At 42.3% G+C, this 15,366-nt stretch overlaps 1 protein-coding gene across 1 annotated transcript in view; it reads left to right on the top strand.

Moving 5' to 3' along the window:
• Positions 1–15,366, top strand: part of LOC124613428 (fatty-acid amide hydrolase 2-like) — a 381,807-nt gene that overhangs the window by 293,319 nt on the left and 73,122 nt on the right. The window contains exon 4 of the mRNA XM_047142130.1: positions 5,194–5,410. Coding sequence (XP_046998086.1) covers positions 5,194–5,410 — 217 coding nt within the window. The remainder of the gene's footprint in view (positions 1–5,193; positions 5,411–15,366) is intronic.

Here is a 15,366-nt window from a genome sequence, read left to right as displayed (position 1 = left end):
ACCGCACGGCCACTCCGGCCGGCTATATTTTTGTAATTGCGTATCGCGATCTCCATTTGTGATATATAATTAAAGAGAATTTTTCGATATCAGCGTTGATTTTTGTACTATTAATTTCATTTTAGTTCGTTCTGCGTATAGTGATTCCCACTGCAGCTGTAGGTATAATCACAGCTCATCACTTACCTATTCAATCTCATTAGCATATCTTATATCTTTGTTATTTAGGACCTGTTAAAGACAAGATTATTTTGTTCAGCCACTCCCTTGGGGTATGTCACCAAAGTTATTGTTTATTTTCTTCTTAGAACAATTGTCGTAATTTGTTATAAAGTTCACTAGCTAACGTGTCACGTATTTTATCTCGGTTAAATATTTTTACATCGTATTTTCACTGAAACAGTTCCTCTCGATTTAGGCCTAAATCAAATATTAACATTTTTCGTGTTTGGAAAGCGAGATACTCTGTAAATACACTCATAGAGTACGTATATCCATAGAGTGAGCATAGTCTACAGCACATGTTCTCATCATCAAATTGGGCTAGTCATGTGATTTTGGGACGACGCTGCTTGTTTACAATTTGCAGTTATAGCAAAACTTGAATATTATACATATTTCCCTTGTTTTAAACACGTTTTCGCACGTTTGAATTTTGTAACAGCTATGGTGTGGTGTTGTCGTTGCTACGAATAAAAAGAGAAGTATGTGAAAGGAGGACCAGTTGCTTTTCAAAGGTTGTAAAACGAAAGTATAATTGTAAATGTCTTTGATATGAGATACTTTATATATTGAAAAATATCAAGACATGGTACTGTTAAGTCTTGTATAGAGAATTCCTGCGATTTTATAGCCGTGTATTTATGAGACAAGTGCTAGATAAATTTGCAAGTGTGTTTGAGTAAACTGCCAGTCAGTATATACATACTGATTCTACGTTCATATGCAGATAAAATTTGTACTTGGCAGTCTTTCCTCCACTTTATGCAGGTTCTCACAAACCCTTGTGTGTATCTAAGTATTTCTGCATAAGATTGTCATTGTAACGTAATTAATTGAAATAGATTCGACGAATTGAACCAGTGCAATACAAAACCTAAAAAAAATTTGTTGACTTTCACTTCTTTTATTACTCCAGAGTTCGGGCATTGCTCTTGTATTTATTTATTTTTTTTTTTTTTTGTGCGTAGTGTATGGTTTTGCTATTCTGATAAGACGGCGAAAGAATTTTATAGATATTTTACTTGTCTATAACAAGCAGAAGGGTGAATAAAGAAACATTGAACACAATAATGCGCAAACAGGTGGTGCACATCGCTTACCGTACTTACTGTAACAATTCCATAGTTCCAAATGCGTTGTCCTTTCGTGATATTTCGGCACCGTCTACAGTGTCATTGTAGCTTAATTAATTAAAACAGAGATACGACAATATAGTAAGTGCAACAGAAAACGTAAAAACATACTGTTGGCTGGCACGTCTTATCCTGTTACCGAAAAAACTTAAATAAAATGTAATCAGAGCTATGATACTGTGTCGAAAAAGCACAATACCACCGCTCTTCACATCTTTAAGCCAACTTCAATTCCTGGTATCAAACCGTCGAGATGTCTGTAAAACGCGTGTCTGAAAGTGATCTGTGTGTACCAGCGTAGTAGTAACACTCAAAATACACCAAGTGATATACGGAATAAAATGCGCCACCCCGAAATCGCATGACTTGAGCTGCAGAAGATGTTGCGGATGGAATTCTCATTCTGCGCATCTGATTGCTCACTCCATACATACTCTATGGATACACTAGTTTAAAAACTTTGATCATACAAAAATTCCACCTCACCACATATTTACGTATGTACCTGATATTGGCGTAACAGCCAAAAACCGGTTTGTGAAAAGAATAATAAATCTTTCTTCACTTAAAACTTTCGGGCTGATAGTCCGTGGTCGAAGTATAAAACTCTCCCCTGACATTTCGTCTCGGACTGCGGGAGACATCCTCGGAGGTACAGCGGCGAAGTCCGACTAGAACTCGAGGAAGCGCTGATTATATGGGCAGTACAGAGGGGGCCACTGTCGATCACGTGGCGTTGGCTATGAGATTGTCTCTGGTAATGCCAACATTCTCGATTGAAGGTAATCAATCGTCACGCTTGCGGTGCAACGCTGACATCCAAATTTTATCAAGTTTAACACCTTCGTCTTTCCTGTTAAAATTATTACGGTGTTTATCAATCTCGATAGCCTCTCTATACATGCGTGCATAATAATGTTAGGTTTTTGATATGACATTCGTCTCGCTGAATTTTATTTCATGATCACCTTCCTGGTAAACATGTTCCGCTACGGCCGATTTATCCGCGTGACCCAGGCGGCAATTCCTCTTATGTTCAACAAGATGGGTGTTCACACTTCTCTTTGTGGTACCGATATAAACCTGTCCACAACTGCAAGGAATTTTATATACTCCCGGTGTAGTCAAAGGGTGTCGTGCATCTTTTGCCGATCTTAAATATTCTTTTATTTTCCTGGTGGGTCTGAAAATAGTGTCCACCCCATACTTGCTTAAAACTTTCCCAATGCGATCTGTGACCTTATGAATGAATGGAAGAAAAACTTTGCCCTTGGGAGACAGTTTTTCATCGTTGCTCCTGATTCTCTGCCTAGAGCGAAGTGCTAGATCTATATCCTTGCTAGAATAGCCATTCTTCACGAAAGTTGACCGTAGATGTTCAATCTCATCTTTTAAATAAACAGGTTCACAAATTTTGTACGCCCTGTCTACCAAGGTTTGTTTTCATTATACCTCTTTTTTGTCTAGAGTGGTGGTTTGAATCTTTATGTAGATAACGATCAGTATGTGTGGCCTTTCTATACACCTTATGGCCCAACGTTCCATCCTGCCGTTTAACCACAAATACATCCAGGAAATTGCCCATTCCTTTCCATCTCCATAGTAAATTGGATTTTCGGATTAATGCTGTTCAAATGTGTCAGCAAGGCATCCAACTCCTCTGCTCCGTGTGTCCATAATACGAACGTGTCATCGACATAGCTATACCATCTGGCTGGTCTTTTACTGGCAGTTTGCAACGCCCGTTGTTCAAAAGTCTCCATAAATAAGTTAGCCACAGCAGAGCTAAGAGGACTGTCCATAGCCACCCCATCAATCTGTTCATAAAAGCCGGCCGGGGTGGCCGAGCAGTTCTAAGCGCTACAGTCTGGAACCGCGCGACCGCTACGGTCGCAGGTTCGAATCCTGCCTAGGGTATGGATGTGTGTGATATCCTTAGGTTTGTTAGGTTTAAGTAGTTCTAAGTTCTAGGGGACTGACGACCTCAGAAGTTAAGTCCCATAGTGCTCAGAGCCATTTGAACCATTTTGTTCATAAAAGTTATGGGGTCAGGCAGTGTCGGACTAATGCCACAATATCGGTAGGAAAAATATCCGCTATGCATAAGATACCGAAATCATGGTAAATAACGACACAATATCAAAACTGACGACGATATCATCCGGGCCCACGCTCGTTTCATTTAACTTGTCAATGAAATGAGCTGAATTTTTAATATGACTGTCCATCCCACCAACATAAGGTTGCAACAATGAGGCAAGGTGTCTAGCTAACTCGTGTGTTAGTCCACCTATAGCGCTGACAATTGGCCTCAACGGAATCTCAGGTTTATGCACTTTGGGTAAGCCATAAAGTCTAGGTAGGTACGCTTCTGTTTTACAAAGCAGCTTCTTATCGTCGGGGGCGAATGAAGACGCTTTCACCAATCGATTGGTCGTTCTTAAAATCTTCATAGTCGGATCTTTCTGGAGTTTTTTGTAGTTGGAGGTAACCAAAATATTGATTTTTTCCATGATAGTCCTCACTGTTCAGTATGACGGTGGCATTACCCTTATCTGCATTAAGGACAATAATGTTTTTATCAGCATTTGTATCCCTCAGCGCCAAAGGAAGGCGATCGATTGCTTTCAATCGAGAATGTTGGCATTACCCAAGACATTAAAATCCGTGGAGAAGAAATAGAAACTTTGACGTTCGCCGATGACATTGTAATTCTGTCAGAGACAGCAAAGGACTTGGAAGAGCAGTTGAACGGAATGGATAGTGTCTTGAAAGGAGGGTATAAGATGAACATCAACAAAAGCAAACGAGGATAATGGAATGTAGTCGAATTAAGTCGGGTGGTGCTGAGGGAATTAGATTAGGAAATGAGACACTTAAAGTAGTAAAGGAGTTTTGCTATTTAGGGAGTAAAATAACTGATGATGGTCGAAGTAGAGAGGATATAAAATGTAGACTGGCAATGGCAAGGAAAGCGTTTCTGAAGAAGAGAAATTTGTTAACATCGAGTATTGATTTAGGTGTCAGGAAGTCGTTTCTGAAAGTATTCGTATGGAGCGTAGCCATGTATGGAAGTGAAACATGGACGATAACTAGTTTGGACAAGAAGAGAATAGAAGCTTTCGAAATGTGGTGCTACAGAAGAATGCTGAAGATTAGATGGGTAGATCATATAACTAATGAGGAGGTGTTGAATAGGATTGGGGAGAAGAGAAGTTTGTGGCACAAATTAACTAGACGAAGGGACCGGTTGGTAGGATATGTTCTGAGGCATCAAGGGATCACCAATTTAGTATTGGAGGGCAGGGTGGAGGGTAAAAATCGTAGAGGGAGACCAAGAGATGAATACACTAAGCAGATTCAGAAGGATGTAGGTTGCAGTATGTACTGGAAGATGAAGAAGCTGGCACAGGATAGAGTAGCATGAAGTGCTGCATCAAACCAGTCTCAGGACTGAAGACCACAACAGCAACAACAACCAAAGACAATCATATAGCCGACGCCACGTGATCGACAGTGGCGCCGCCTGTACTGCCTACACAATCAGTGCTTCCTTGCGTTCTCTTCGTAGTTCGCCGCTGTACCTCCAAGAATGTCTCCCGCAGTCGGAGACGAAACGTCAGGGGAGAGTTTAATACTTCGACCACGGCCTGTCAACCCGAAAGTTTTAACTGAAGACAGTACCGGCCGTGAAAGCTTACACTGTATGATCAAGAATAATAAATATTATAGAATATTACACCAGTGTCTTGTGTGTTTTCATTCGTAATGTAAAAAATTATAATTTTTTTTTAATTAAGTGTATCGTGTGAGCAGCGGCGGCTTGTTTCGTACTCAGGTGAGCAGCGAGGAGGTGGTGCGGGCGTACGTGGAGCGTATCCGCGCGGTCAACCCTTTTCTGAACGCGTTGGTGGAGGAGCGCTTTGAGGCGGCTGTGGAGGAGGCGCGGGACGCGGACCGCCTGGTAGCCCAGCGCGGTGCCGCGGGTGACCTGCACAAGCTGCCGCCGCTGCACGGAGTGCCCTTCACTGTCAAGGAGAGCTGCACACTCAAAGGTAAGACTGCAGCGCGATCACGATGAAGGCCATGGACGGCTGAAGGCTAACGCAGTCGCAGAGGCCGCAAGCTGGTGGGGGGGGGGGGGGGGGGGGGGGGAGTGCGGGCGGACTTGAGCCCTGTAAATACTTCTTCACACTTCATTCACTCATGATTCCCGTTAAAAGAAAGAAGTTCTTCAAATTTAGAGTGTTAACAGGCCCCATTCACACTAGCCCTGCCAGAGCGCTTTGATTGTTGATTCTACGCTACTGGCCATTAAATTTGCTACACCAAGAAGAAACGCAGATGATAAACGGGTATTCATTGGACAAATATATTATACTAGAACTGACATGTGATTACATTTTCACGCAATTTGGGTGCATAGATCCTGAGGAATCAGTACCCAGAACAACCACAACAATAACGGCCTCGATACGCCTGGGCATTGAGTCAAATAGAGCTTGGATGGCGTGTACAGGTACAGCTGCCCATGCAGCTTCAACACGATACCACAGTTCATCAAGAGTAGTGACTGGAGTATTGTGACGGGCCAGTTGCTCGGCCACCATTGACCGGACGTTTTCAATTGGTGAGAGATCTGGAGAATGTGCTGGTCAGGGCAGCAGTCGAACATTTTCTGTATCCAGAAAGACCCGTACAGGACCTGCAACATGCGGTCCTGCATTATCCTGCTGAAATGTAGGGTTTTTCAGGGATCGAATGAAGGGTAGAGCCACGGGTCATAACACATCTGAAATGTAACGTCCACTGTTCAAAGCACCGTCAATGAGAACAAGAGGTAACCGCAGCCATGGTCTCCGAGCTGATAGTCCACGCTACTGGAAACGTCGTCGCACTGATCTTGCAGATGGTTGTTGTCTTGCAAACGTCACCATCTGTTGACTCAGGGATCGAGACGTGGCTGCACGATCCGTTACAAAAATGGTTCAAATGGCTCTGAGCACTATGGGACTTAACATCTGTGGTCATCAGTCCCCTAGAACTTAGAACTACTTAAACCTAACTAACCTAAGGACATCACACACATCCATGCCCGAGGCAGGATTCGAACCTGCGACCGTAGCAGTCGCGCGGTTCCGGACTGCGCGCCTAGAACCGCTAGACCACCGCGGCCGGCGATCCGTTACAGCCATGCGGTTAAGATGCCTGTCATCTCGACTGCTAGTGTTACGAGGCCGTTGGGATCCAGCACGGCGTTCCGTATTACCCTCCTGAACCCACCGATTCCATATTCTGCTTACAGTCATTGGATCTCAACCAACGCGAGCAGCAACGTCGCGATACGATAAACCACAATCGCGATAGGCTACAATCCGACCTATATCAAAGTCGGAAACGTGATGGTACGCATTTATCCTCCTTACACGAGGCATCATAACAACGTTTCACCAGGCAACGACGGTCAACCGCTGTTTGTGTATGAGAAATCGGTTGGAAACTTTCCTCATGTCAGCACATTGTAGGTGTCGCCACCGGCACCAACCTTGTTTGAATGCTCTGGAAAGCTGGTCATTTGCATATCACAGCCTCTTCTTTCTGTCGGTTAAATTTCGCGTCTGTAGCACGTCATCTTCGTGGTGTAGCAATTCTAATGGCCAGTAGTGTATTTTTGTGTAAGGGGCTTTCTCGTGGCAAATGACCAAAACTATGAAAAATATACTTCCGCTCTATAGAAAAGAGCATTTCATGCCGATTACAAAAATCTATAGTTTATGGACATTTTTTCTCATTTTTTCATAAAATTAGTTTGAAAATAATGTTGCAAAGGTGTCACGCTCCTTGTCCTTTCAAATTGCGCCAGAATGCGTGATGTATCTTTCTTTTCATTACTTTTTTCAGTTTTTGGATATGGATCATAAACACCGGTGTATTTTAGAAGGCTCTCACTACCGGAACCTGAGTGCAGGTGTATCTAGGATGCTGTGGCTTAGCTGCAACCCAAGATCTTATGTTTGTTTACTTATTGCTTTCGGAATTTGAAACACCTATCCTTCATAGCTGCTGCTGTGTTCTTCTGTTTCAGTGTCTGTGTTATAAATGCCAAGAACAAAGAAATTTAATACCAAATGGAGGTTTCGAGGCAACCAGTTCAGGGCAACATCGAATAATATACGTCATTTGCTTCAGCAGTCACCTGCAGAAATTGGATGTACAGGCGTACAATACGCCCACAAGCATTCCTTGCTGCTATGGAGACAATTTAGCCTAAATAAAGAGTTCTGGCAAATGCAAAATTTCTTAGGACGTACCTTCATGGTCTGTCACAGAATCCCAACAGGAAGTTTCAAGAGTTACATACCGAAAACTCTATTTTGTCAGGCTCACAGTATTGAAAGTAGATGTACTGGCTGCAATAATAACTTTTAATGACGGTGCAATTTCTAGGGTTGGTCTTCTGAAAAAATTAGAACCCACTGGCTGCAAGGAACTGAAGCCGAGGGAGCTACAGAAGCTGTTACCAAGGAGGCTAGGATAAATAAAAGAGTGAAGAGAAGGGGGAAGGAAGATAAAGAAGCAGGTGACCAACAGGAACATGCAGCTTGAATGTTCTAAAACTGCATAATGATAAGCTAATAAATTTGTGAATCTTCTTATCCAATTTACCAGAAACCTGAATTTTTGTCGTTCAGATACACTTTTCCCCGAAATGACTGAAGTTCACTTGACTACCGTTTTCAGAAAATTCTAAAATATGATGACAATGTGTGTGACCGCTGATCTAAATTTTTGAGTATATTTCTCATGGTACAATAGATTTTGTAAATTTCTCACAGATTAGCTTCCGAAGAGGAAAATGGAAGGATAACAAACTTCCCTCAATGTTGTCTGTAGCATGACTGTTTTTCTAAGCTGTACGGTCAATGGTACGAAAGAAAATCGTACCTCAGCTAAACAGCATTCTGTTTTCTAGCCTCTTATGAATATTGTTGTCAACTAAACAGTGTAATAGACTTCTAACTGATTTTCTCAGAAATGCTTTGACTAATAACCCTAATAGTTTGTACAAATTTTGAGCTACTTCTGCTTTAGAGATCAGTAATACTGTGAGGGGGAAAGAGAACGTTAAAAATGGAGGTCATTCAGGGACATGTCCCCTTAAACTGAAGAGCTTTGATGAATACCACCAGCAGTTTCTCTGTCAGCGAACCAACGAAGATGGGGATTTCCATTTCTGTCCCAGTCGGTCGCAGGGCTTTGCGGAAATAAAGAGAAACATTTGATGTTGCTGAGTGGCGGGAGACGCCTTGGCTGCTAGACCAGTGGTTCCCAACAGGTGGCCCGCAGACCCCAGGGGTCCGAGAGCTATCCCAGAGGGGTCCGCAAGATGCTATTAGAATAACAAATATATTAAATATATTTCGTATGATAACAGATTTTTCGTTTTGGCCGCCTTCTGCATGTGCAGAGCTCTGGCGAACGCTAACCTCTGCGTCTAGCATATTCGTAGAGCCAACTGACACTAGCACACTCTAGCACAAAACTAGAACTAGATAGAGGCAAATAGTTCTGCTGTATGCCGTTAGACTGCGCGCGCTGCCTCTTTGCAGCTAACAACTGACAGTCACTTTACACAGAAACTCGCATTTCAGACGACAATCGGCCATTGTTAATTTATTACCCGTGCTTTCACAGACCGTGTTGTTTACATATTCAATATTCTGTATTAAAACAGTAGTGTTTGCAAAGCGTTGTTTTTCGCGGAAGCTACAGTTCGCGTAGTTCAAAATGGACCATTGGTTAAAAAGTGGTTCGTTAAAACAAGAAAGGCCTACAGATGAAGAGGAAGATAATGCATTTGATGTTCAAGCAAGTAAGTCAGAGACTCTCGAACCGAAGTTGTCAGTGTCCATTGAACCTAAATCGTCAGCGTCCCTTGAACCTAACCCTTACAAGATCAGTGTTAAGCTTACTGAAAAAATTAGAAAATATAACTCTGATTACTTGGAAATCGGTTTTACGTTCACTGGACCTGAGCAACAGCCTAAACCTCAATGTGTATTTTGCTATGAAAGCCTTTCGAATGAACACCCAGATTTGAAGACAAAGATTTTGAGCAATAATGAAAAATTTAACAATAACAATGATGGCTAAATTGAAAAAGTTATAAGCTCAATATTTTTTCAATAATGAATATGTCAATGTTTTTTTCTAAGTCCCAAAAATAGAAAACGTATAAAAATACTCTTAATTTGGCTTTTTTAGGTACTTGATAGTGTGATATGACAAGGTACCAATCATGCTCGATGAGGGGGTCCTCAAGAAAATTTTGTTGGGAACCCCTGTGCTAGACAAAGAGCGCCATGTAGGCTAGCAAGCGGTTTGGGGTTTCCACTGCTACAGTTCCCGCAAAATATTGTGGCTGCTAGATGCTCAATCTGCTAGGGGAAACACCGAGCGCTGGAGCGGAAGTTGCCGTTTTAAACTGAAGCCTACATTTTTTGTAAATATTAAGTGGGGCCCCTCCATGTCCACAATTACATGGTGGCCATTGAAAAACATCTACAGTCACCTATGCTTTCATTAGGACCTAAAAAGAATTCCTCCAAAATTGCAGAAATTTATTTTCGCCTGGCTTATTAACCATTTGTAACCTTCGGAGAAGCATCATTAGTGGCGACTTTGGAGTGAAACCTACTCATTTCTCTGGTTGCCATGTCAAAATTTTCTTCTTTTGCAAAAGCACAGACGATTTTACACTGTCTCACCTCACTAACATGTTGTGCGGACACAACTGCAACAGAATTCTGAAACAGTGGTTTATTAAGTTTATTAAGTGAGGAACCAAGGAAAAGTAAAGTCAGTAGCTTATGAAAAAACACATCCTCAGTGCAAAAAAAAGAGTGTAATATTTTCACATATGTTGCTCCAAAACCCATGGCATTTCTTGTTTCACCAGCTATCGGTGGTTCTTCAAAATTACATTCTTTAACCGAAAAAGTCTGTAGTTATTGAAATAAAACGGTAGATAACCAAGTTTTAGATAACAATCATATGGTAAAATACTCTCCTCTGTACGTGCTATTGTTTGCCAAAATCTCATTTCGATATCTGAGCCGGCCACGGTGGCCGAGCGGTTCTAAGCAGTTCGGTCCGGAACCGCGCGACTGCTACAGTCGCAGGTTCGAATCCTGCCTCGTGCATGGATGTGTGTGATGTCCTTAGGTTAGTTAGGTCTAAATAGTTCTAAGTTCTAGGGGACTGATGACCTAGATGTTAAGTCCTATAGTGCTCAGAGCCTTTTGAACCATTCGATATCCGAAACTGTTAATGAGACATGAGGAATGTTGCAGATGTTTCACTCTGGCTTTATCGCTGGCGTGGCACGATCGCAAATGAGTGTGCTACATCAAATCAATTTTCTTGTGACTGGTGACAGATACCTCTACCCAAGTCTAAAGAAAAATTCAATATGTTAACTAAATTTCATATGCAACAACACATTATGTAATGTGCACCAAAAGCAAAATCATAGCGACTTTGTTTTTCATTGCAAAATTTCAGAATTTCGCGCAGTCTTACTTTCACGTAAATACCACAATAACTGGGACCATTAACGAAATAATGGTCACATCATCATGAACCTGACATATAGAGCTATAAGTAAAGCAAAAACTATTTTTTTAACAAATAGTTTCTGTAAAATTGTTTGAGAAAGATTGCAGGGAACACCCCCTCGGTTCTGTAATTGGTGACGGCCAAAAGGTGGAAAACACTTATCGGCCTCCCCTTCCATCAAATGAATGAACTCGCCCATCCCTTCGGACGTAAACTGATCACTGCGCATCGGCCACCGTATCCTGCTTGAGCTATAATCCATGGGCAGGCGCATTGAACTAAAGGGACAAAGTTTCCTGTATCTTGGTTCAGCAACTCAGTCAGGTGTGAAGTACGAAGGCAGTCTATGGTCTGTGTCTGGTGCTATCGGAGCCTGTGATTTGTGTTATGCTAGAATGTAGAATGGGTCACAAATACACTAATGGTCATTAAAATTGCTACACCAAGAAGAAATGCAGATGATAAACGGGTATTCATTCGACAAATATATTATACTAGAACTGACATGTGATTACATTTTCGCGCAATTTGGGTGCATATACCCTGAGAAATCAGTACCCAGAACAACCACTTCTGGCCGTAATAACGGCCTCGATACGCCTGGGCATTGAGTCAAACAGAGCTTGGATGGCATGTACAGGTACAGCTGCCCATGCAGCTTCAACACGATACCACAGTTCATTAAGAGTAGGGACTGGCGTATTATGACGAGCCAGTAGCTCGGCCACCATTGACCAGACGTTTTCAATTGGTGAGAGATCTGGAGAATGTCTTGGTCAGAGCAGCAGTAGAACATTTCCTGTATCCAGAAAGGCCCGTAAAGGACCTGCAACATGTGGTCGTGCATTATCCTGCTGAAATGTAGGGTTTCGCAGGGATCGAATGAAGGGTAGAGCCACGGGTCGTAACACATCTGAAATGTAACGTCCACTGTTCAAAGTGCCGTCAATGCGAACAAGAGGTGACCGAGACGTGTAACCAATGGCACCCCATACCATCACGCCGGATGATACGCCAGTTTGGCGATGACGAATACGCTCTTCCAATGTGCGTTCACCGCGATGTCACCAAACACGGATGCGACCATCATGATGCTGTAAACAGAACCTATATTCATCCGAAAAAATGTCGTCTCCGAGCTGATAGTCTCTGCTGCTGCAAACGTCGTCGAACTGTTCGTGCAGATGGTTGTTGTCTTGCAAACTTCCCCATCTGTTGACTCAGGAATCGAGACGTGGCTGCACGATCCGTTACAGCCATGTAGATAAGATGCCTGTCATCTCGACTGTTAGTGATACGAGGCCTTTGGGATCCAGCACGGCGTTCCGTATTACCCTCCTGAACCCACCGATTCCATATTCTGCTAACAGTCATTGGATCTCGACCAACACGAGCACCAATGTCGCGATACGATAAACCGCAATCGCGATAGGCTTCAATCCGACCTTTATCAAAGTCGGAAACGTGATGGTACGCATTTATCCTCCTTACACGAGGCATCACAACAACGTTTCACCAGGCAACGCTGGTCAACTGCTGTTTGCGGATGAGAAATCGGTTGGAAACTTTCCTCATGTCAACACGTTATAGGTGTCGCCACTGGCGCCAACGTTGTGTGGATGCTTTGAAAAGCTTATCATTTGTATATCATAGCATCTTCTTCCTGTTGGTTAAATTTCGCGTCTGTAGCACGTCATCTTCGTGGTATAGCAATTTTAATAGTCAGTAGTGTACTTGTATTGCACCGACGTTTATCATCAAAAGTACGATCATATGGGGTATCAAGCGAAATTTGTGACTGGATTGAGGGCTTTTTGGTAAGAAGAACACAGCATTTTATCTTGGGTGGGAGTCATCGACAGATGTAGAAGTGATTTCGGATGTACTTCGGGGGAGTGTGTTGGGACCCTTGCTGTTGTATATTAAAGACCTTACAGACAATATTAGTAGTAAAATCAGGCTTCTTGCAGATGGTGCAGTTCTCTATACTGAAATACTCTCTCAGAGAAGCTGCATAAATATTTAGTCAGATCTTGATAAGATTTCAACATGGTGCAGAGATTGGCAACTTCTCTAAATGTTCCGAAATGTAAAATTGTACACTTCACAAAACGAAAAAACGTAGTATCCTATGAGTATAATATCAATGAGTCACTGTTGGAATCGACCAACTCGTGTAAATACCTAGGTGTAACACTTTGTAGGGATATGAAATGCAATGATCTCATGGGTTCAGTCGTGGATAGACCAGGTGGTAGACTCCGGTTAATTGAGTGCAATCAGTCTACTAAAGAAATTGCTTACAAATCACTAGTGTGACCCATCTTAGAATATTGCTCAAGTGTGTGGGACCCGTGCCACGTAGGACTAACAGAGGACACTGAATACTGAAGAAACTGAAACGACAGACTCTTGAAGACAGACGTAAACTATACCGAGAAAGTCTGTTAACGAAGTTTCAAGAACCGACTTTAAATAATTACTCTAGGAATTTACTACAACCCCCTACTCATCGCTCACACAGGGATCATGAAGATAAGATTATAATAGTTACTACACGCACAGAAGCATTCAAACAATCATTCTCCCCTCGCTCCATACGTGATGGAACAGGAAGAAATGCTAATAACGGATATAATGGGACGTCCCCTCCGCCATGTACCTCACGATGGTTTGCAGAGTATAGATGTAGATGTAGTGTCGATTTTGGGTGCCAAAAAGGTGTGAGAACATAAAAGAGCGTTGTGGCAGAAGTGTTCACCAAATAAATTTTTAAACTAAATTAGTAGTGTTTCAGTGAATATACAGTGTGATGTGAAAGGATGTAGTGATGCTGAAGTTTCATCAGTTGATAATGCTGAAGAATCGTACATTTCAAGCAAGCAAGAACTAGTGGCTGATGAAACTGTTCCACTAGCAGAAATAGTTGACAATAATGTCACTGCAGGAGAAACCGAAGCAGGCCAAGATCTTCAAGACGAAAGAAACTCATCTAAAGAAGGTAACAGCTTTCAAGCTGTCGATGATCTTGGCGATATGGGAACCTGGCCCGATATTATAAATGATTATTTTAGGATCTACATCTACATCTACATTGATACTCCGCAAGCCACCCAACGGTGTGTGGCGGAGGGCACTTTACGTGCCACTGTCATTACCTCCCTTTCCTGTTCCAGTCGCGTATGGTTCGCGGGAAGAACGACTGTCTGAAAGCCTCCGTGCGCGCTCTAATGTCTCTAATTTTACATTCGTGATGAGACCAATCAAAGAAGGTAGGCAAGATATTGGTGAAAAAAGGTCCTATGGATAGAGAGATAAGGTGTTTTACTGTTTTTAATTGCTTCTGTCATCTTTCAAATAATGAAAAAGTTAAGCGAATGTGCCTTGCATATTCTCCAACAAAAGATGCCGTTGGCTTTGTTGCAAGTTGCTCAGTTCGAGTGCTGGCGCTATCACAACAAATAATCTCAGAGACTGGCAAAGCTTATCGGTAGTTTTCTCTAATCATAACTACCCCACAGCCACATTACTGAAATGTGCAAGTGGAAAGTGCTTTCATAGAGCATTAAAAACTCAAAATTAATTGATAAGGTAACTCAAGATCAAACTCATCAAGGAAAAGAGAGATGGAGATGGGTTTTGTTAAGATTATTTTCCGTAGACGTTTCCTCATAGAAAGGAATCTTGTATCAAAAGGCGACCATGCAAAGTTTGGATATGCAGGTAATGGACACTTTTTGGATGAAGTAGAATTAATGGCCAACTTCAGCCCTATATTAAGTGATCATAGTAATAATGTGGATAAATCTGTAAGGTTGGTTAATTTCTTACCTAAGTAAGGACACACTAAATGAAATCATTATCATGTGATGAGATTGTATCTATCATGAAGGATGCCATACTCAAAAATAAATACACTCATGCTCATAAATTAAGGATAATTGCAGAATGTGGTGCCACACAACGTGACACTACACAATACTGGCGCTAATAGCGTATGCACATAGAGAACACACACGACACAGATCTGTAAGTCCATGGTATTGGTGATAAGTTGAGAAAACTGTTCCGAACCACATGTGCTACAAAACGCCACTGTTTCCTGCGCATGTACCCCATCATCAATATGGGATATGATCATCATGCACACATATACAGGCCACACAACGAGTTGGCATACTCTGGATCGGGTGGTCGAGCAGCTGCTGGGGTATAGCCTCCCATTCTTGCACCAGTGCCTGTCGGAGCTCCTGAAGTGTCGTAGGGGTTTGAAGACGTGCAGCGATACGTCGACTGAGAGCTTCCGAGACGTGCTCGATGGGGTTTAGGTCTGTAGAACAGGCAGGCCATTCCATTCACCTGTTTCAAGGTACTCATCCACGATGGCAGCTCA

This window comes from Schistocerca americana, chromosome 4 (assembly GCF_021461395.2).
Source record: "Schistocerca americana isolate TAMUIC-IGC-003095 chromosome 4, iqSchAmer2.1, whole genome shotgun sequence".
Lineage (NCBI taxonomy): Eukaryota > Metazoa > Arthropoda > Insecta > Orthoptera > Acrididae > Schistocerca > Schistocerca americana.
Note: the sequence above shows the minus strand (reverse complement) of the source record. Positions and strands in the feature narration are given on the sequence as shown.